General features: G+C 38.9%; 1 protein-coding gene across 4 annotated transcripts in view; it reads left to right on the top strand.

Annotated features, from left to right (window-relative positions):
- Window positions 1-21,958, top strand: part of abcc3 (ATP-binding cassette, sub-family C (CFTR/MRP), member 3) — a 73,137-nt gene extending 51,179 nt beyond the window's left edge. Inside the window, exons 17-31 of one of the 4 annotated variants that reach the window (XM_035997306.1) lie at window positions 2,575-2,751; window positions 2,884-3,051; window positions 3,537-3,720; window positions 3,818-3,926; window positions 4,560-4,716; window positions 5,291-5,498; window positions 9,025-9,338; window positions 11,501-11,700; window positions 15,233-15,359; window positions 16,187-16,288; window positions 16,805-16,951; window positions 17,136-17,294; window positions 18,911-19,077; window positions 19,198-19,392; window positions 21,115-21,958. In XM_035997306.1, the coding sequence (XP_035853199.1) occupies window positions 2,575-2,751; window positions 2,884-3,051; window positions 3,537-3,720; window positions 3,818-3,926; window positions 4,560-4,716; window positions 5,291-5,498; window positions 9,025-9,338; window positions 11,501-11,700; window positions 15,233-15,359; window positions 16,187-16,288; window positions 16,805-16,951; window positions 17,136-17,294; window positions 18,911-19,077; window positions 19,198-19,392; window positions 21,115-21,226 (2,526 nt within the window). In that variant the 3' untranslated portion in view covers window positions 21,227-21,958. Of the gene's footprint in view, window positions 1-2,574; window positions 2,752-2,883; window positions 3,052-3,536; window positions 3,721-3,817; window positions 3,927-4,559; window positions 4,717-5,290; window positions 5,499-7,361; window positions 7,673-9,024; window positions 9,339-11,500; window positions 11,701-15,232; window positions 15,362-16,186; window positions 16,289-16,804; window positions 16,952-17,135; window positions 17,295-18,910; window positions 19,078-19,197; window positions 19,393-21,114 lie in introns of those variants that run through there. The other 3 variants (XM_031291137.1, XR_004896316.1, XM_035997307.1) reach the window with 3 other exon arrangements.
- Window positions 21,959-23,896: the final 1,938 nt, after the last annotated feature.

The following is a 23,896-nucleotide window of genomic DNA, read 5'->3' as shown; positions in this document are numbered from 1 at the left end:
ATTTTTATGACCAAGAAACAAAAATCATGTTGACGTAGCTACTCCGCCACCTGCTTACTGTATATATGTTGATTGTAATGTCTGTTGTCTTGTCTTGATTGTTGTGCTGTTTTACGACAATGAAAATTAGTCTTCGGACTTCATTTTGTTTTTATCCTCAGTGATTTTTAATGTCGGCCTACAGAATGTAATTACTGCTGTCCGGTGTTTTTTAAAATCATCAAATAAATTAAATAAATAATTAAAGACCCGTTATAATCATAATATAAAATAATTAATTACTTCATTATTAATGTCTTTCTATGTATATTTTTGCTGACAATGTTAGAGGAATAATTTAACATTTTAGGAAATAATTTGCTTTTTTGCAGTGAGTTTCACAATAATTTTATTTTATTTATAGTGTCAAATCATAACAGAAGTTATCTCAGGACACTTTACAGATAGAGTAGGCCTAGATCACACTCTATAATTTACAAAGACGCAACATTTCCCTCCCAAGAGCAAGCTTTTAGTGCAACAGTGGCAAGGAAAAACTTCCTTTTAACAGGCAGAAACCTCAGACAGACCCAGACTTTTGGTGGGTGGCCATCTGCCTCTGCCAGTTGGGAAACATACACACAGATACAGAAATATGATTTCATAATAATTATAGCAGTTGGTATGAGGCACAGTGGCAATTATAGTAGCAATACAATAGAACTATGACTAGAAGTAATAGTAGTAGGGCGTAGCAGGGCATCGAGCAGGACCATGGCAGCAAGTGCCACCACAATCCAAGGAAATCTGCGTGGCGAGAAAGCATAAGGACTCCAAGGAATAAACTCCCCAGAGCTAAGTTAGTAACAAGCATAAATGGGACATAATGGCACACGGATGGAGAGAGAGAGGAGAGAGGAGCTCATTGTATCAAAGGAAGTCCCCCGCATTCTAAAACTATAGCAGCATAACTAAGAGCTGGTCCAAGGCAAACCTTGACCAGCCCTATCTATAAACTTTATCAAAGAGGAGAGTTTTAAGCTTACTCTTAAATGTGGAGACGGTTTCTGCCTCTCAAACCGCAACTTGGAGCTGGTTCCACAGGAGAGGAGCCTGATAGCTGAAGGCTCTGGCTCACATTCTACTTTTGGAGACTCTGGGAATCACAACTTTGCATTCTGGGAGCGCAGTGCTCTAGTGGGGCAATAGGGTACTATGAGCGCTTTAAGATATGATGGTGCCTGACCATTAGGAGCTTTGTAGGTCAGAAGAAGGATTTAAATTAAATTCTGGATTTTACAGAGAAGCCAATACAGGAGAAATATGATCTCTTTTTTTAGTTCTTGTCAGAACACGCGCCTCAGCATTCTGGATCAACTAGAGAGTCTTAAGGTCGAGACACACCGACCAGACAGCCGACCCTCGGCAGAAAAGGCAGTTGGACTGATCACTCTCCCCGAGTTGGTCAAAAAAGTGCCTCGGAACACACCAAAGCGATGAGACGTAATACGTCTCCACAGCTAATCTGTATTGTCGCCCAAAAATGAAAACCGGCAGCTGATTGGACGAACGCGTCACGTGGGTCTGGTTTCTCCTGAATTTCAATTTCTGTCTTCATTTCAGATCGACAAAGGTCAGTTTAAATGATTTTCGTCAGATTTTGAGAGACTCTAGTCTCTAGACTCATTCTGCTACCCGTTTCCGGATTAGCACTCTACCAATCAGATGGGTCATTTGAGTCCGACTGCCGGCAGTGCCCGCCCCGCCGATTATGCATGTCAAATCGGCCAAAATGAAGGCCGACGGCCCCTCCGACGGACGACGGCACGGAACACACCAAACAGACTCGAGTCACTGACCTCGCCAGACTGTCCGACGGCCGATTATCGGCTTTGTGTGTCTGGACCTTTAAGAGACTTGTTTGGGCATCCTGATAATAAAGAACTGCAATAGTCCAGCCTTGAAGTAACAAATGCATTCACTAGTTTTTCAGCATCGTTTTGAGACAGAATGTGCCTAATTTTGGCAATGTTACGCAGGTGGAAAAAGGCTGTTTTTGAAATTTGTTTTATGTGGGCGTTAAAGGATATATCCTGATCAAAAATACCTCCAAGATTTGTGCTGGAGGTTAGGGCAATGCCATCCAGAGTAGCAATATCTTTAGATAATGAGCTTATGAGGTGTTTAGGGCCCAGTACAATTTGATAGGATCGATACTACTCACATGTCTGCATGCTAAACACATGGGAGTGGTATTGATCGTCTTATCTTACTCATGGCAAGAACGTGATTAAGTGTATTTCCAAATATGTTTGAACTGATGAACTGAAAAAATGTCAATACAATTTGTCTACAGTTTACATACTGTATAACATTATAACTATAACATTCACAACTTTTTACACAGTAATTCAAAGAGGTAGCAATTAATAGACTAATTTAACACTATATCTCTCTAGACATAATCTGTAGAATATGTCTATGGTCTAGGAGGACTGATTTGGTAGGATATAGAGGTAGCTATATTCTGGGAAAAAAAACGCATGTTAAGGGTTGATTATTGCCAGTTTGTCGGCCTCTCCTTTCCTCTATTAGGGATCAGTGGCATACGTACCCCAGCAGGCCTGGATACAGAATGCCACGCTGCGGGACAACATCCTGTTTGGGAAACCCTACAATGAGCAGAAGTACCAGTGCGTTCTGGAAGCCTGTGCCTTAACTCCTGACCTGGAAGTGCTGCCTGGAGGTGATATGACTGAGATAGGCGAGAAGGTACAAAAAAGAGAAACACTTTCATTTTCCGTTCTCCTACTAAGTAACACACTTTTATTTCTGTTTTTGAAGAGCCCACCCCCGGTCACACAGTGATTAAAGCGTTTCTGCTGATGTGTCTTAATCGTGCAGGGCATCAACCTCTCTGGTGGGCAGAGACAGAGGGTGAGTCTGGCCCGAGCTCTGTACAGCGACACCGATGTCTACCTCCTGGACGATCCGCTGTCAGCTGTGGACGCCCACGTAGCCAAACACATCTTTGACAACCTCATCGGTCCAGAGGGGGTGCTGAAGAGCAAGGTGAGGAGAGTCTAAATCCAGGTTTTCATCTTTTCATTAAGAAATGTACTTGCATCAGTTTGTGATATAAAAAGCCCCTTTACACAACACTGCAGAGGTAAATGAACTACAATATACTGTATGGTTAGTCAATATATGACACAGCTCAAAGCACCACTGTGCTTAAGTACAGCCTCACAGAACTGCTAGCATGTCTGTTGACTCTTGTTTCAATAGAGGAAGTTGTATCTTATCTTTTTACCAAAGAGTAAATTATATCTTTTATCAGTATATCACTGTGTTTTGTTTTGTTATGACACCAGTTTCTGATAAGAGCTAGTTGAGTTCCTCTCTTGCTGGATTCTGCCAGGAAAGTGCACATATTACATTCCTGATGATGTCATTGAGGTTGTGCTTGTAATAAAAGGTGTGCCTATGTTTGTCTGTAATGTTGTTATGTGTGTAGTTTATTAGATAACAAGGTTTCTTTTGTTGTTTGACTCCAGACACGTATTCTAGTGACACATGGCATCAGCTTCCTGCCTCAGGTGGATAACATAATGGTGATGGTGGAGGGCAGGGTGTCAGAGATGGGCTCCTACCAGGAGCTGCTCAAACAGAACGGAGCCTTCGCAGAGTTTCTAAGGAACTATGCCCTGGAGGACATTGTTGAGGAAGAAGAGGCCACTGGTAGAGCATCACTTCCTTCACTCTTATTTCACCTGATATCTCATATTTTATGGTTGAGCTTCTTTAAAAAAACATACTGCTAACATTGCTTTTACAGAGGAGTTAATCCAAGATGAGGAATTGTTCCCTGACGATGCCCTTAGCAACCACACAGATATGGTGGACAATGAGCCGGTGATTAATGAAACCAAGAGAGAGTTCATAAGGTAGAGGAAATATTTCTTTATCATTACCTACAAGGCTAGATATTGTTTTTATTAGAGCTAGGCGATAGGGAGAAAATCAGATATTACGATATTCTTGACCAAATACCTCAATATCGATATTGCAGCGATATTCTAGGGTTGACAATTGGTGCTCTAAAAAAATATTTTCACACTTGGATTTTAGATAAATAATCATCAGTAATGTGGACATAATGTCTAAGTGGGACAAGGCAAATAATAGAACAGTCTGGTAAGTTCAGAAAAGTACATCACTTTACTGTAATGCAGCCTTTAAAACCATTAAAAGACAACACTTATGTCATATCACGATATTACAATATCCATAATCTAAGACGATATCTAGTCTCATATCACAGTATCGATATAATATCAATATATTGCCCAGCCCTAGTTTTGATATATTCTGCCCTTTTCTCATAAATAAGATTAATGAATAAAATTTAGACAGGGGAGCCATTTCACTAAACTGCAACTGACTGGATATTACTATTTGGTCATACAACACATACTGGAGACATATTCTTAAATGTTCTTCTGATGGAATTTTTTTATATATGGCATCTTCCAAATAAGTGCCATACATGGACATTATCCTTTCTCCCTCCTTTACAGGCAGATCAGCATCATTTCAGCAGATGGGGAGAACCTCAGATCCCGCTCAGTGAGGAGACATGGCTGCAGCCAGAGGAAACACTCCGAGCAACAAGAGAAGAAGAAACCACAGGATATGCAGAAACTCATCCAGACAGAGACCATGGAAACAGGCAGGGTCAGTCTTTTCTCATGAAAATGTCCTGTCCCATTGTCCATTTCTATTTTCAGATATACAGATAGACATTTTGCCTTTTTTTTATTCTGTTATATTTTTTTACACCAAATTACCTCACTTACAAAGTATAGACTGTACCAAATCTGTAATTCCTTTTCATTATATTCTCAAATTTTCTCAATCTTACACTATTACCATTAATAATTAAAATAGTTATTGTTGCACCTGATGTTGATGCAGATTTATTTCTTGATCTTTTATAGAGTTGTTATCACTGCACTGATATATATATATATATATATATATATATATATATATATATATATATATATATATATATATATATATACATATATATATATTAATGGTGTAATATATATATTATATATTACACCATTAGGGTCATATTATAGTTTGTCGTATTTTATTGGTATATTGTTGTAACATGTTGTATGTTGACAATAAAGTTAATCTTAATCTCTTAATCTTAATTATATACATAATAACACATCATTGTCATTTTTATACCTTTGTCATTGAGGTGACCTCGACTGAACTCTGTCACTCCTAACAGGTGAAAACAAAGGTGTACCTGGAATATGCCAAGGCGGTGGGAATTCTGCTGTCAGTGCTCATCTGTTTCCTGTATGGCTGCCAGAGCGCAGCGGCCATCGGAGCAAACATCTGGCTCAGCCAGTGGACCAATGACGCCTCAACAAATATGACTAAGGAGAATGTTCATATGAGGGTGGGGGTGTACGCAGCACTCGGCATTGCACAAGGTAAGAAACACAGACATTCACAAAGAATGGATTGCGGCCACTGATAGCACCATAAATTGTGCATCACTTGCAACTGTTATCTGCCCCGTCTTGAGGTCCGATTCACAGAAGGTATTGCGCTATTGATGTTACAGCACAAACAGGCCCATAAAGTTTTGCAGCGGAGTGCAATTTGCCCTTTTTCTGCATGTTATTGCAATTATTTATGTAGCAAAGTATACTTGTTGCCTTTTGCGCCAACATCACATAAGGCAAAACAATGGCAGAGAGAAAAAAAGTGAACATTTTCAGTTTGTCAGTGCTGTTGGTGTTTTTAAACTCACACTTTCAGACTGTAAAAGATGGCATGATTTAAAGTGGAGGATAAAAGAAAAATATCATTCAATGCCACCTCTGACATCCCTTATAAATGCGCTTCAGTTACCACAGACTCTCAAAAGACGCTTATAATTTTACTTTAATTGCATATGGCTATTAGCACTGATCTTTGTGAATTGGACTATTTAAGCAATGAGGCTCATTAGCAAAGAAAGGGGCCAATTTTGCACCAAATGTATGCATATTACCTCATTTCAATATGTGCAAATTAAAGGAGTGCCATATCATATCATTCACAGTAATACTGGTTTGATTTTTAATATGCTAAAAAATCATATTGTGATAATGATAATATTCTGGCTTGTTGACACAATGACGTCATACCATCACGCATAGCAACAACAAGCATGGCTGAAAGCAACAATTGCTAACAGCTCAGGCAGTCAGTCTGTCAATGATAAATAAATTCATAAATAATAAATTCAACTAATAATTAAAAAATAATAAATGTCGCCTTCAAACTGTACTTCAGAGAGAAATTGAATTTCAATTGTGTGAATAATAATTTAAAACTAAAGTACATTTCTAAAGACTAATCTAACTTAAAAATGACAGTGCACCACCTCAGAGTGTCATTGAAAAACTCCCTGTTTTCAAAGACCAATTTCACCTCAAAATGATAGCAGTCCACCTCAGCGTTATATTTAGACAATATCAGGACATTCTGATTTGGAATTTCAAAATAATAGCTCTCTAAAATTTCATACACAAGCTGTGTTCCCTCTAAGTTCAGATTAGTTAACTAGAGTGATTACACTGGTATGACCATACAGGGTTAAATCAAACACTTGTAGATAGATAGATATATCTCGTGACATGGTCTAAAAATATTGAGATATCATTTATAAGCCAAATCGCTCAGCCCTAGTGCAAATAGCAGATGAGCGCAGAGATGGTATTTGCTTGGCAGCGCATTTAGGGGGGCATTTTACCCTTTATGGGTGCTTTGAATATTACACGGATTCCTTTTGTCGCAAAAGGCCATTTACCAAAAATCCTTTGGTGAATTTGCCAGTGAGTGTCATAATAAGCAATGGATGAGGCACTAGGTCATTTTAATGCCAAGCCCTATTCATGTTAATGCATTTATTGTTGATTGACTTTTGCAAAGAGGTGCAATGTTTTACAGTATGTACTGCCACATCATGGTGCTAACATTATTTTTGAACCTGAACATTACTTTAACTCCATTGTGCCAAAATGGCAGCCTTTGTTGAAATGAACTAAATGTATTTGCCTTGCAGCCAGTTGAAAGGTTTTTCTACAATAAGCCCACTGAAGAGATGCTTTGGGCAAGAGGACATTCAAATGACTGTGATTGTGTAGCATAAAGGTTTACTGTTGTTCCTTTTACAGTAAACTTCTAACGGACAGATGCTGACTGTGTCTACTAGTAATTCCATTACCTTCTCATTCCACAATAAAACCTTCCTCTCCAATATCTTTTTCCTCCACTCCTACTCCTCTGATTCAACCCCATTCCAGGTATCCTGGTCATGATGTCTTCCTTCACACTAGCCATGGGGAACATCGGCGCAGCCAGGAAGCTGCACCATGATTTGCTCACCAACAAATTTCACACGCCCCAGTCTTTCTTTGATACCACGCCTATAGGACGCATCATCAACCGCTTCTCCAAGGACATCTACGTTATAGACGAGGCTCTTCCAGCCACTGTGCTCATGTTCCTGGCCACCTTCTTTGTTTCTCTCTCCACCATGATAGTTATCATTGCCAGCACACCCATCTTTGCCGTTGTCATCGCACCCCTGGCTTTCATATACGTGTTTGTACAGGTACTCATGGAAAATGTTGCTCATGTGCCAGATGATCCTCTCTGTCCCTTTTTTCCTCGCAAATGTCCTCTGCCTGGGATGGCATGCCGCATGCATGTTGGAGCAGCAGCTTTATTAACCTTCCAGTTTTAGCTTTTGTTTCTTCAAAGCCTGTGATGTTGAACCTGATGAGCCTGCTTCCACACCCTTTCACACACTCAAAAAGACATGCACACTGTCAGGTGGAGCAATGCAGCCTGCCCCAAATATGCACATAATACACTGAAGTTGACTTTATGTAAAACCTGAGCTAAGATTATTATTTATTATAGGAGCCAAAGGTAACATTACTCAGTCTTTTAGTGATCTATTACCTCCCTCTGGTGGTGGATTAGTGTTAATACAACTGGATTGTCATGGAAAAATGGAGCAGATCTGAACTGAGTTCTTAGGTGGTATAGTAAAAGAGTAGTTGGCTGGTTAGATAAAGGGTAGTGTGTGTGTGTGTGTGTGTGTGTGTGTGTGTGTGTGTGTGTGTGTGTGTGTGTGTGTGTGTGTGTGTGTGTGTGTGTGTGAGCATGTAACAGAGTATCAGTGAATGTTAAAACATTCTGAGAATTCCTCACATTTTTGTAATACTTTTATATTTATGATTATAATGTATGAATATTTGATGATGGGACCAATCCACATCAAATACAATTTCTTCAATGCCATTATAAAATTCGTGTTTCTGCAGTTACATTCATTCAGTTAAGGCAAGAGGTAAACTCAGTTTTTACTGATATGGCAATCCCTGGCCTCACGTTACCTTACATAATAATGATTGTAATAAGTTTCATGCAGTGAGGTATACAGATTTTAAGAGCACTGGTGTTCAGTTAGTACTTAGAATAGACAGATCACCTGAGTTGCTTTATTGGAATCTGTATTAGAACAATATTAATTAGGGCAAATACATTATATGAAGGTAACACAGTAGCCTGTATCAGTCATTCCCAATCAACACTACTCTCATCAACTTTAAAAGCAGTGTACCAAGTGCGAGGTACAGGGTCACAAGGTGCAAATGTATGGCACCCATTGAAGGCTGATGACAAATTCACACTTCTGGAGATATTAAAATCTCTGTGGGTGGCCACGTGAAGTCACCAGTGATGGTACAAGTTTATTTTCTGATACCAAAGTTGTGTTCTACCACTTGATTTGTACTGACACCGCCCTCTACTTTTAGGGACCTGTGCTGGCTCACAAGAAGTGATGCATCTTGTGTTTTCTGTTTGTCTGGAGCACACATTTTCATCAGACATGGACCAGGTCCAGGTCCTAATTCATTTAACGCAGGTGTTGTTGTGTTGTCCCCCTTCTCACAGGTGTGCTATTGTTGGTTAACTGCGTGTTGTGCCGGGCCTACTGTATGCTGCGGGCAGCCAAGCTCACACACCGCAACATGCTTGAGGGGGTCCTGCGAGCTCCGCAGGCCTTTTTCGAGAGCACCCCCACTGGGCGGTTACTAAATCGCTTCAGCAAAGACGTGGATGCTATAGACTCCCACATCCCAGACAATATTGACATATGGATGCGCACTTTCTGGTACACACTGAATGTGCTGCTCATATGCTCTGCCCTCACCCCAATGTTCCTCATAGTCATAGCCCCGTTAATGGTGTTCTATTGGTGGGTTCAGGTAAATAGGAAACAAGTCTGCTAACTCATTAATACAACATGCATGTCTGAGAGTGTGTGTGCTGGTAGACTGTTGCATGTGGTTGAAGCAGTCACTGCTGTTGTAGTGCTGTAGGTGCAGTGTAGTTTGGTCTCTAGTTTAGTCCGGTAGTCATAGCTGGCTCAGTGGCCAGTCTATAGACTATGACTTGAAGCTCTTGTCAGCAGCACCACCTGGTTCAGTTGGTTCCACCAATAATAAGTCATACTATGATTGAGATTTTTGGGCTATGTGAAATTCTAATTCACAGAGGCAGGGCAACTCTGGAGGCAGACATAATTTCACTAGTTATACTGTATGTTTAGATTCATCTTATTCATACAGTGTCTTTTCAGAACTAAGCTCAACTGTTATTTTGCTACTCAACTTTCTACTTCCTGAAAGAAGCTACTTACAGTAGGTTAAAATATATTTAGTTGAGCTTGTTTTGTCGTCTAGTCTTTTTCTCACCATACCTGCTGATCTTCAAAGATCAAGACCATTTTTTTTAAGCTTGCCAGATACACAGTACAGTAACTGTTTCCCACTGTGGTTTGATGAGGTTATTCCTGCCACAGGAGCAGCTCTGTCCGTCAGGGACTGTGGTGTCAGAGCCGGTTGAACTGTGGTACCTGAAGAACAGCAGTTAATGGTGGTGTGCATAGTTTTCATTAAATGCAGTATTTTATTTATTTATTTTTTGTAATCCATAAGGCAAATTCAAAATAATCCAACATTACTTTTTGTAAAAACACGTGTTGGTGGTTTGCATAATTTAGAATTATTAATATGATTAGAATATTTGATTCTCACTAGCTTAAAGACACATAGGCTTGTGGTTCATGTTTGTGTTCATATTGTATTATGTTGAGATTAAGGGGCTTGTGAGTGTAGGTGGTCACATAACATTTTTATTAAAAGTTTTAATAGTATTATGGCCACTGTAGATTTTATCAGCCTGTGAAAACAGTTGAATGTTTTCTGTGGTATTCTGGAGAGGGCTTTTCAAATTTTGAAAAAAATACCCTAGGTGATGTCATCACGGTTAGCTCAGCTTAGGCTTGAAACTTAACATTTTTTATCAGAAATTCCTTATTACAAACTGGAGGTGTGGAGTTCTTTTTATAAACTTGTGAGGGCCCTAAATACTCCCCACAAAATCTACATGAACCCACCGCCTTGTGGGCCCACCACTTGCTAGGATAAGCCTACAGACATTAAGCTAACAATCATCAGTCACTCAACCAGTAGCACATTTCATAAGTCTGTGTGATGTAAGGGTGCCAACTCACCATAGGTCTATGTTTTAGCTTTAAGGATGAGGAAGACTTCTAGGATACAAAAGATAAAGTCAATCTACCTTTAAAGAATTTCCTAAACATACTTACACTTATAAATCGGTTACATTTCAAATAATCAGTCACACATCAATCAATTTTAGAGCAGAAATGTATGGGGCATTTAGGGTCTGTGTGCATTTACCCAAATGACTAAAATCAGCTTTACTAACACAAGCTTATTATTCCTAGCGCTTTGTCATGGCATCCACCCTGCATGGCCTGTGTCTTTGCTGCGTCATTTGTCTGACACATTGAAATTCTGCAAATGAAAGCCAAACCACTCCCTATATAAATGTGATGCCACACAAAGATAAGCAAAAGTAATAACATTTTAGAAGTAATTTTTTTTAATTTTATTAGACATTTAATGTATTATTTCAAAATGAGTGAAACACCTGCAGTTTAACATAGCACACACATCTTATTTACTGTACAAAAATATTTATTATGCAACAAGGGATTTCTTGTTCCTCTGACTATGTTGGTAATGTGATTGGTCTTTTTACATGCAGTGTAAATTGTAAGACATTGCTAAAGTGAATGCAGGAGAGCTGATTTGCATGTGGATTTATAATTTACCCCCTCTGGGGAGCTTATGTAACATTAGCTGGCATCCTATCAAATGTATAAATTGGAATATCAAATGAGCACTGCAGGTGTTTTGTTCACACAGGCTCTATTACTCTGCATGTGTGCGAGTGTGTATGCATGTGGGCTTGTCTGTGTGCATCATAATTGTTTTTGAATATCTGTGCCATCTTGTTCAGTTGTAATGTTTGTTTCTCTCCCCCTCAACCCCTGTAGAGATTTTACGTTGCCACGTCTCGGCAGCTAAAGCGTCTGGAATCAGTCAGCCGCTCTCCCATATATTCCCATTTCTCTGAGACCGTCACTGGCTGTAGTGTAATCCGAGCCTATGGCAGACACTCTTCCTTTGTTCTGATGAGTGATATGAAAGTGGATGAGAACCAAAAGAGTTACTACCCTGGTATAGTGTCCAACAGGTAAGTGTCCTGTTTCAGCCCCACAGAACCGCAGCTGTGTTCCAGTATTTTTGTCTCCTCTCTTTCTGTGCACAGCCACTGGTGGGATGGATTAGGCCTTTAGAGGAATAGTTTGACATTTTAGAAAATACATATTGCTTTTCTTGCTGTTGCAGTTAAATTGAGAGATTGATACTGCTGTCGTATCTGTACGGTAAATACAAAGCTACAGTGCAGCGGGTTAGCTTAGCACAAAAAAATTAAAACACAGAAACAGCTAGACTAGCTAAGTGTAAAACTGACAATTTGTGATTTTACGTGCAGGACTTTTTCTTGTCCGGTTGCAAAAAATGTTGCCCCATGAAACAACTTCAATCCTGGTTTAGAATTTGAGTGAAAACAATGGAGTTGTGCTTTTTAGCAATCTGGAGCATAGATGGTCTGGAGTCTTGTTGATACATGAGCTTCAAGTTTTCTGAATTGGGTGCATAGTTTTGTGTGTGTATTCAATGGAGGAAAAACTGCAATATAGCATTTCTTTTCCCCAGGAGATCTCACGCCAGGCACCCAGTTCATTAAAAACTGAGATTACAGCTTTTATTTTATTATACCAAATATTCAAAATGCATTCTAATATTGACTTGTTTCACTCTGTATGACACAACCCTGTAGCAAATGCAATTATTGCATGATGATTCAGGACCAAATGTGCATTTCATTGATGTCATCTACAAAAGCAAGTTAAAGGCTAAATAGATAAAGTGGCTTTGGCAATATTGGAATTTTAAACTTTGCAGTTATCTTTTTTGAAGAAATAACTCGCACATCCAAAAATTCTTCTGTGCAGGTGCGTTGGAAGATATCAACTTGGAAACAAAAAGGAACAAATCCCGCAATCTGCAGTACTCCTCTTGATGAAGGTCCAGAGGGGCTGCAACATTAGACCGAAACGTTAGTTTGTAAAAAGGTGATGCTATAAATAGCGAGATCAGAATGCAGGATTTGTTCCTTTGTTTCCAAACTTTGCTTCAAAAATGCAGTCCCTTTGAATTTTTGTCAACAAAACTGTCAAATTGTTACATGGCAGTTTGAAAATAGGGATGGCCCAGTCCAGGGGTCCGTTTCAGAAAGCAGGTTTAGTGAAAACTGAGTTTGTTAACCCTGAGATGAGGAAAACTCTGGGTTTTCTGTTTCAGAAAGAGAGGTAACCTCAGAGTCTGTGAACCTAACCTGGTCTGGAGCAGGTTTTCTTCAAGAAACTGTGTTTCTTCTCTCTCATTTCCTCATTCATTCAGTCTGTATCAGGCGCATTTTAATGCAGTTTGTTATCTGCATGACTAAAAACTTAAATAAAACTTGTTAGGCAGCTTATAAAACGTTTTTTTTCCTCAAACATGTCATGTCCTTTTGTCGACGATCCCGTTGATGAAAAAGCTGTATTACTTCAGACAATTTACGTCGGGAGATGATATTGAGTCCCGACTAAATGTATTTTCATTTCCACATTTTTTCACAGTCCAGATATGTACATACCTTATAAAAAGGTATGTACATATCCGTCCTCATATCACTAACATCCACCATCGTGGACGTGCTTTAACATCCCAGCAGATTCGCATTACGTTTTTTGCAAACGGCAGTTTTCTTTATTGGTGATGCGGATCATACTGTAATAGTAAAGCCACCGTAGCCGTCAGAAAAATGTGACTCTCTGAAACGCTTTTTGTAGTTGTTCCCTGGACACAAACCAGTGAGAGCCATTAAAAAGAAATAAATGATTATAAATTATAGTTCTGTCAATGATCATGGTGCTGTAGCCTCAGAATGGGATATAGTAGCTTACTTTTCCACCCGCAGGATTGCACCCAAATGAAATTATAGGTGTAATGCAATTCCAGTTTTCACCAGTAATATAAGTTAACTGATTAAATATGAAATTAATACACTGTTAATGCTTACACATTGACTCGAGCAGCAATTTTCTCCCACACCAATTCTCTCTGTTGCAGCAGCAACCGCTGTCTTGCTTTTTTAACGAAATACATGTTCAAACTCGTTTGTGCGCATGAGTATTTCCGCCGACCCGTTTGTGGTTGTTACCATGGTGAATCGTAGTATCATGACTCCATTTATACTGCCTTTTTATTGTGGTGGTGCACGCGCATGAACATACTCGGAGTTGATTGATCCAACTCAAATCAGCGGTTCTGAAACTGAAAACTCAGAGTTTCCCATCTCAGGGTAAATCAACTCAGACACCAGGGTTACACTCAGTTTGTTAAACCTCCTTCCTGAAACGGACCCCAGTTCTCATGCCATATGATGCTGCTTACATAAAGTCCAGATGAAATGCATTTGCCAATTTGTGTTAATTTGAAATGTGGCATTTTGATAGGACAGCCAGTAAAAATGTAAGGACCCACAAACTCTTTAAGCAGATGCTGTTTGATTAAACAGGTTTATCAAACAACTGATCGGATATATCTGAATATTGACGTGTCCAGCTTTCTCTAGACAGAGTGCCCACATACTAAGTAGATGTTGAACAATCAACTCTTGCATGCCAGCATTATGCAGGCTTGCAGTCAACGACTGTGTGTGTACTGTCACACTGATTACTTATCTAACAAGTGCAGTAAAAGTAATCAAGCAAACTCCCATTAAGTAGCTAAATAGGATTTCACTTGCTACAGTGTTCACATACCATACAATAATATACTCCTGTGAAAATAGCCTTTAATAATTTATTAGCATGTTAAAGCAAACTAAACTGTCAGGAATGCAAGGCTTGGACCCAAAAATGCAGAGTAGAGGAATTTTATTAAACAAAAGACTTACTACATAAGGTGTCCTGAGGAAGGCAGGCAGGAACAAACAAAGATAAACCAAAATCCAAAAACCACAAAAAAAAAAAAAAAAAAAATATAAGACACAAAAGGGAAAAAAAAAAAAAAACTACCAGGAAGAAGCGACGCAGGAGATGACAGGGAGGGTAGACGATGAACCAACTAGAGACAAAGACAGCACACAGACTAAATACACAAGGTAACGAGGGTAAAATGAGGGACAGGTGACATGAGGGCTGAAGAACAGGTGGAACACATCAGGGCGGGGCAGACAATCACAAGGCAGGAAGTAAAACAAGACATGACATAGAAGAAACAGAGAGACAATACAATAAAACAGGAAACTAAGCATGAAACATACATGGCAAAACAGAACACATGATGAGACAGTAAACCAGGAAACAGGGAAACATTTAACACAATAAAGCAGGAAAAAACTACAACCAAAACCACAACCATGACAAACATTATTTCATGTATCAGTGACTGTCACCACAGATGTTTTCAATCAGCAATCAAAACACCAGTTGCGACATCACTAATGTAGGTGTGACCAGACGTACAATGTGCCTGACACAATATAGGACTTAGTGCTAATTTATCCTTATGTTTTTGCATTTACATATTTATAGCAGAAGCTGAGTTCCTAGTTTTCCTATTAGGTCTGACTTTTAACTGTAACCCTACTGTAACATTGTGTCATACAGGTGGCTCGGGGTGCGTATTGAGTTCATTGGGAACTGCATAGTGTTGTTTGCTGCCTTGTTTGCTGTGACTGGAAAGGACACTCTGAGCCCAGGCCTCGTGGGTCTGTCAGTGTCCTACGCTCTACAGGTATGCTACAAACTAACTGCTGTCATTTGATCAATCTGTAGCATTTAACTGTTTACATAACAAGTTATGTAAATCAGCAGCTGAGGTTAGTTTTGTTTGTGTTTTGTTGATACCAGTAGGTAAGTCAGGTCAATATGTTACCAGTAATGACTTATATTTCAAAATAGGTAGAATTGAGTCAATATTACCCATGTCTTTTTATATGTAGATGACGTTTCAAATAACTTATATTTCATTAAAGCTGCACTAATCACTATTTTTATATTAGCAATGGGTCAAATTACTATGAAATGTTTAAGGGGTTGCTCCAATTACCACCCAATTCTGCAGTTCAACCAAGTAAGAAGTCTTTTAGCCATACATCTACCTTAAAGCTATAGTGCGTAGTTTCTGCCGCCCCCATGAGGAATTTTAAGTAATGACAACAAAACTGTCAGCACGTCCACATGATACAAGCCTTCCATGACCCCCATCCCTTATAAAGATATTGCTATGCCAGAAACAGTTAATTACTGTAATTTGAAAATAGTTACGAACTAAAGCTTTAAAGTAACCATTTCAACCATTTAACCATAACTTTCAGCCTTAACTGTTTCCTCTCTGCTTAGCTTTCCAACATGTCCATGCACTGTCAATTGTTACAGCTAATCAGCTATCCATATGTGGATATATTTTTAATTGAATCGTAATTTATATTATTCCAAATTAGTTGAGCTGCACCACAATCTTTCTACCCCCAGGCAACAGTAGAAGTACCTGCAGTACTAGGGATCACTGAAATACATTATATGGCATTTAAATAACACCTGCCTGTATTGTTTTTGTAGGTGACCATGTCTCTGAATTGGATGGTGCGAATGACTTCAGATCTGGAGAGCAACATAGTAGCAGTGGAGAGAGTGAAGGAGTACGCTGAGACCAAGACAGAGGTATCTGGTACTGTGTGTGCATGTGCGTGCGTGTGTGTGTCTGTGCGTCTTTCAAAAGTAAAATAGTGTTGGCTTTGCACTGCAGTTAAAAAGTTGGAATTTACCCACATTCTAAAATAACTGTCCTGCTGCCAAGTCATGTTCTCGAACAACACAGGACCTATAAACTATAACTAGAACCAGAGATGTTAGATTACCTTGTGCCAACAAGGGCCCCTCTGTTACATAAGACAGACAGGGCATTTGTACTGTACACAGTGTACTTTTTCAGCAGCCATCACGTTAAGTGCCCCATTCTATAGCTGGTATAGTTGTTAGTGAAAGCTTTTGTTTGGAGCATCCAGTGTGTCTCAGAGGTAAAATAAATGTTTGGCAGCTCTGAGTGACTCTGCACACACTGAAGTCCAACTCTGAGTTTTTTGAGTGATAAACAAATCAGTTCTGCTAAAAGCCAAACAGGCTGATGAGTTGTTCAGAAAGTTTTCCTATTCAGAATTGCTGCGTTTGTGTTCACAGGCCCCCTGGGAGGTGGAGGACAAGAAGCCCCCACCTGAGTGGCCCATGGAGGGGAACGTGGAGTTCCACGACTACAGCGTTCGGTACCGAGAGGGACTGGACCTCGTCCTAAAGAACCTCACACTGAGCGTCAAAGGAGGAGAGAAGGTGGGGAGGCTGTGGTGAGACATCAATATGTAATGATGATGGGTCAGCAAGGTTCACTAATCACAGCTCTGTGTGTGTGTGTGTGTGTGTGTGTGTGTGTGTGTGTGTGTGTGTGTGTGTGTGTGTGTGTGTGTGTGTGTGTGTGTGTGTGTGTGTGTGTGTGTGTGTGTGTGTTTCTGTACAGATTGGTATTGTGGGTCGTACAGGGGCCGGTAAGTCCTCCATGACGCTTTGCCTCTTCCGATTGCTGGAAGCTGCAGCAGGAGAGATCACCATCGACAAGGTGAAGATATCTGAGATAGGCCTGCACGACCTGAGGTCCAAACTCACCATCATTCCACAGGTACACAACACACTCACATCCATATTCCTTATAAGACCCCATATGAGTGAGTTTATAATAACCATCATTGATAAATGGTAAATTAATAGTTATTTTGCTATTAACAAACAATGTAATGGTCATTTATAAAGCCTTCTAATTATAAGTAATGTTATAATTTATGTTTTTGATTTGATCATTAGTTTAGTGTAATATAATGTCATTAGTTTATACATTTAGATAGAATATACATACTTTGTCAATGGTTAATAATTGTTTTGTAAACCATCTATAAACATTATTTTGTATGACTATTATAAAGTTGCAACTAATGCTTATAATAATTAGGGAAAGATTATTAAGTGGTTTATAAAGCATCAAGGAACATTAATTTAGCCCCAATACATCTTTTTTGGTGATCTATAAAAGAGATGATTATTGATTATTTGTGCACTGATAATAGCTATCTAAATAATTTTTATAGATGCTTTACAAAGTATTTATTAACCATTAACAAGTTATTATAATAGCCATCCAATAATGTTTTTTAACAGTTTACAAATCATTTGGTAATCATTAACAAATACTAAATATAATATATAAAATGTTATGTGTGCAACAATAAACTGTTAAAATATGATCAATTATAGCATTACTTATTTAGTAAACATTAATTATAATTTTGTGAGTGTTAACAGTTAAATAACTATTAACTGAAGTTTAATTAGTGTAGTATGAGGTGCCCTGCTTCTATGCGTGCTTGGCTTATTTTTAATTTCACGTGGCAGGAGGAAGAAGAAGCTACTTGCTTCTTCCTTTTTTTAAACCAGGCTGGCCCTCAGAAAAAAAAGTCAAAACTGAGGCCGTCCTGATTCATTAATCTGCCGCCTGTAGCATTCACAGAGCTTTGGACTATGCTGGCGGGCCCGTAGCCCTCAGGGAAATAATGCATCCAGTTTCTCTTTCCTGTCGTCCGGCCATCAATTTACCATTTATTAGTGATGGTTATTATAAAGTGTTACCTTTTTTTAACCTGGAGCCTCTGATTGCACTATTTACTTTACTCTACTCTATTGATCTTTATCACAGTTCTTCCCATGATATAATTCTTGACAACAGCATTTCTGAAATTGTGTTTCAGGCAGTGGTTGTTATGCACTTCTCTGTGACTGAGGTGAATTGAGACCGACCCAGGCAATCTGTTTCACCCTGTTTTCAGTCTTTATGCCTGCTGGCTCTAGCTCCATATTTCATGTAAAGATATGAGAATGATATAGATCGTCTCAACTATTCCTTTAAAAATGGATTAGTTAATCAACAGAAAATGAATAGCAGAAAAACATTTTCTCGTTCCAGCTTCTCAAAAAGATTTTGTTCTATTGTATATCATTGTAAATTGAATATTTTTGGGTGTTGGTTAGACAAAACCAATATTTTTTTTCTTGTGCCAAAGATTTCACCTTGTGCTCTGGGAAGATGAGCATTTTAAACTATTTTCAGGCTGAATGTGAAGTGTGAATACTCTTGGTTTCTTCTGCATATGACTCAAAACTACTATCCAGCAGAATTTCTCTCATCGGGTTTGTTTCTGGTTGTCTGTTATCTTCTAAGCTCACAAAGTCTTTTATCTGCTACAGGAGCCTGTGCTGTTCTCAGGCACACTAAAAATGAACCTGGACCCCTTTGAGAAGTACAGTGATGAGGAGGTGTGGAGAGCTCTGGAACATTCTCACCTCCACAAGTTTGTCAGCAACCAGCCAGCAAAACTGGAGCTGGAGTGCTCAGAGGGAGGAGAGAACCTCAGGTCGGTTCAGAGGGAAGGAGACACAGTAAACCAGCATTTGAATGAATAGTTGTATCTAGTAGACAAACTGAAGGTTCTCTGTCGCGCCGTTACATGTGTTGTGTGCTGTTGTATCTACAGTGTGGGCCAGAGGCAGCTGGTGTGTTTGGCTCGAGCTCTCCTGAGAAAGACGAGGATCCTCATCCTGGATGAAGCTACAGCCGCTATCGACCTGGAGACAGATGATCTTATTCAGTCCACCATTCGGACTCAGTTTGAAGACTGCACCGTCTTTACCATCGCTCACAGACTCAACACAATCATGGATTACACAAGGTTCAACATGCATGAATACTTTTATTTTTTTCTCCACTTTAAAATGTTTAACATTGTTAAGTAAACTATTCAAACAACCATCAACAGCAGTCAGCTAGAAGTAGTACACACAGAACAATGAATGGAATAAGGTCTCAAACCTTCTTAGTGATTGTCAAAATGCATTCTGGGATATCGAGGAGATCACAAACATTCAGTGTTTCTCACCAAAACTCTCTGCTTTAAGAAACATGCAAAGTGCATTTCCTTCCTCATAAAACATTTGCAAAGCAGATATCTTAAAACCTGCATTGTTTACATTCATGTTAACTTGTAAGTAGTCTTTTTTTTTTACTATCTACTATCGATTAGTTGTCAACTATTAAATAAATCACCAACTATTTTGATAATTGACTAATCAGTTTGAGTCATTTCTTTTTAATAGCTTCTTAAATGTGAATATGTTCTAGTTTCTTCACTCCTCTATGACAGTAAACTGAATATCTTTGAGTTGTGAAAATAATCGTTAGTTGCAGCCCTACTACCTTTGCTGGCACATTGCTATGTTTGTTGGCATGTTACCACCACCTGTAGAAATTAGAGGTGTGAATCTTCACTGATCTCCCGATTCGATTCGATTACGATTATCATGTCAGCGATTCGATTTGATATCTTGATGCATCACGATGCATCACGATGCGTCAAATACATTTTTCTATTAAAGCCATATAGGATATTTAATTAATAGCTTTTCAATCTTCAAAAACAAAACATTCTGCAGTGCTCTAATACTAACTAAATTGGATACATAAAACTACAGCACTGAGCACATGGCACTTCCTGAATGTGCAAAACATAACAGAACATATAAACAGAAAGGTTCGATTATGGCCCGGCCGATTATCGATGCAGCATCGTCCATGTCCACGATTCGATGCATCGATTATTTGATTCATTTCAACACCTCTAGTAGAAATAGTGTGAAACCATTGGCAGGAATGTGAAACATGTCACATGCATGTGTCATACAACCACCTGCCAACCGCATGACATCCCAACTTAGCATCTTGTTATTCTGTGTTTGTGCACTAGGCAGTACAATTTGTCGTCCAATAAATGATGAAATCAGAAGTGAGCTGAGTGTCCCTCATGCTCAAAATAATCATTAATTAGGTTCCAACTACAAGATAAGTTTTAAAATCCATGGGTGATGAACCCTGTGAGAGAACAGAGAACATAACATTTCTAATAACCGCTCCCTCTCACACCAGGTGCCAAATATTGTGCAACTGTTGTGGCTCTTTCCAGTCCTGTCATGTCTGAATAAAGTCAAGACAATTATTTATGTAACCAACACCTCTGTCTGAATAATAAAAAGCCATTACTTTAACTGAATATAAATGATAGCAATGTTACATACTTCGTGTCTGAAAAGGGCTTTAGGAATGTGTTATTTATACATTAAAAACATACACATATGACACGATAAAATGTGCATATCATGTTTTCTTTCATTTAAAAGATTCAGAATAATTATACCTTGTACAGCCTGCTTTGGCAATACTGTGGTCATGCCAAGAATGCAAATTGAATTTGACGATATGCAACATATTAATGAGAAGGTTGAAATTTACCCTTAAATGCGTATGTAGATGCATTTAGCTTTTTCTTTTTTATAGCATTGCTCTAAAAAAAATACCCAGGCTTTGTGACTGACTCATTCTCTCCTCTCTCTTCTTGCAGAGTGCTGGTGTTGGACAAGGGACAGGTAGCAGAGTTTGACACTCCTGCAAACCTCTTATCACAGAGAGGAATCTTCTACGGCATGGCTAAAGATGCTGGACTGACACAGTAGAACTGCATTTTGTCCCAATGTTACAAACCAGGGTTGAGGATGAGCTCAGGTCAGTTTGACTCTGCATTTCAAACCTGGCAGTTGAACTGAAGAGGACCTTTTTATGTGCACTTGGTATTTCTTTCAGTGTACTTACTGCTGGTTTTGAATTAATCCTGAATTCCTTTGCAGACTTGGATCAACTAGCAGTTGCAAAAGTCTTACTGATTCTCTGAACCTATGGTCTGAACCCGCATCAGGACATGTACATACTATTCTGTAATTGTCTTAAGTTTCTGGCACAGACTGCATTGTCCTAGGTGGCAAACACTGTCCCTTTGGCATGTGAATAGGAAAAAACAAGCCATATGTGCAAATACTAGTTGATCCAAGTCTGCTCTTTAGTGCCTTCTGCCAGTGGGATAAAGAAAGCCAGTGAATGTATCATTTTCTAATCGGTGGTCTGCTGCAAAACAAACAACAAAAAGGAGGAACTTTTTTATTTTATTTTTTCTACAAAGAAAAATATTGTGCCACTGTACTTTCCTCATAAGAAAAAAACATACACTTTGTACCCACTTATTTTTGTACTGTACCTTTATTTATGCTACTTTTTAAAGAATTGTCTCATCTAGGGAAGTTTGCTCAGTTACATTTGTGATTCTTTTGTGAACCAAATCTATTAAAACTTGAATTCTGTACCACCAAAATATGAAATATGATAATGCTTTTATTAAAAATAAAAGGAAGAACGATGTTTGTGTGCTGTATGTGAACTCCAGGTAATCACATTTAATGATCAGATTTAAAGTGTAGAACACATATAACCAAAGACCAGCAGTGACATCCAAGTAAAGCAACAACTCATTAAGACTGTAATGTGTCTAGATTTATAATGCAGCATAATTAATGAAAAGTTAGACTTTAATCAAAATGTGTATTCATATCCTGTAATACCTATTTACTATTAGATCAAATGTCTTAATTTAAATGGGATGAAATTCACTCAACACGTTTTTAAGTGCACTTAGCAAATGCAGAGCTGTTTTATTTGAGTGCATTGGTAGCTAAAATCATCATTGATATACATAAATGGGGTGAGCAAAATATTAGGAACACCTTTTTAGAAAAATAAATTTTAAATGAGAATGTAATTATTTCAGTTATCCACTAGAGTGCGCTCTAGGCCAATCAGGGATCCTGTAGAAGTATTTCTGTCTCCAGTCCCTTCACTAAGACCTTCTCTCAGTGTCTCTATCACTTAGTCTAAACTTGTGTAACGTTACCTCACTAATGAAGATGTTAGCGGAAGGTTTTTACCCCTAATTTCCCACTTAGACTGACACCACACAGTACAGCACCATGTCAGGACTAAGGAGACGAGTTTAACTCAGATCCCTGGCAGCAAGATGTCTCTTGCCCCACACAAAGACACACACTGTGGCTTGATTTTTTACAGAGAAGCTGCGGTTAGCATTTCTCAATGTTTTCCTCCAATTACTGATTCCGTACACACACTCTCTTTGTCTCTACAACATGCCAGAACGGACAGATGGTGATAACCCGGGATGTATGAGTGCTCGGCTGCCAGCTTGCTCAGTAATGTCCCTGCCTATGGGCACAGCTACATGAAATGGCAGGGAGGTTTGGCTCTGGCTGTCTTCTGACTTGCCCCATCAGTTTGTGCTGCAGGCGCAGCAAACAGAAGTGAGAGGAAGATTGAAAACAACTTCAGCAAAGTGGTGAGCTCAATGCTTGTCTGTCAAAACCAAGCTGATAGGTATTCTGGATGTTCTTTTGCTATTTTTAGACCACCCACAGTTGTCTTAAATGAGAAAGGAATAGTTCAACATTAAGGAGAATACGCAAATTAGCTTTCTTGCTGAGAGTTCAATTAGAAGGTCGATATCACTCTCATGTCTGTACGCTAAATAAATATGAAGCTACAGCCAGCAGCTGCTTAGCTTAGCTTAGCATAAAGAACTTGATATTTTTCCCTTTTTTTAATCCCATTTTATTTGTTACACCAACAGAAGTAAAATAATACATGATAACTTTTCCAAATGAGGAGCTGTTTTAATTTTTCTGGCAGGAAACCTGTTTTTACACTTATTGCACTTATTACATTACAAATATAACATTCCAACACCTCTGCTGTTAACCACTTTGCTTTTCTTTTGCAAGAATGCCATCAAGAACTTTCTTCTGTGGTAGTAGATTCTTAGGAATGTCTTTTGCCAGTTCCAAAACTGGTGCATGATGTGGTATCTGAGCTGTTCTGAGCTGAGTTCTTCAGGAGTGAACACTTGTGGTGAAACCATAGACGGTAATATAATGGCCAAAGCTTCTGGGCCTGAAAAGTGAAGCCAATGCGAAGTGCCTTAAACCTGCATTCTATCTAATTTCCAGCAGGGGGCGACTACACTGATTGCAAAAAGAAGTCCATTTCTATAGAAGTCTATGGGGAAATTATGTACTATGTACTATGTACTTCTATGTACTTGACTTATTACCTCAATAAACATTTTGATAATGAGTTCATGGCCTTAATCGCGAGTCAAGTCTTCAATACAGCATGATGTTCATTTTGTAAATTATGGTCCCATTTATTTTAAAAAAGACAAAAAAAGCAGGGGATGCTTTAGGGCGTGGCTACACGCCGAGCTGTCGATCAGGACAGAGGCTTAGCAT

Source organism: Sander lucioperca, chromosome 22, assembly GCF_008315115.2.
Source record: "Sander lucioperca isolate FBNREF2018 chromosome 22, SLUC_FBN_1.2, whole genome shotgun sequence".
NCBI classification, from domain to species: Eukaryota; Metazoa; Chordata; class Actinopteri; order Perciformes; family Percidae; genus Sander; species Sander lucioperca.
The sequence above is the reverse complement of the archived record's forward strand: the minus strand, read 5'-3'. Positions and strand labels throughout refer to the sequence as shown.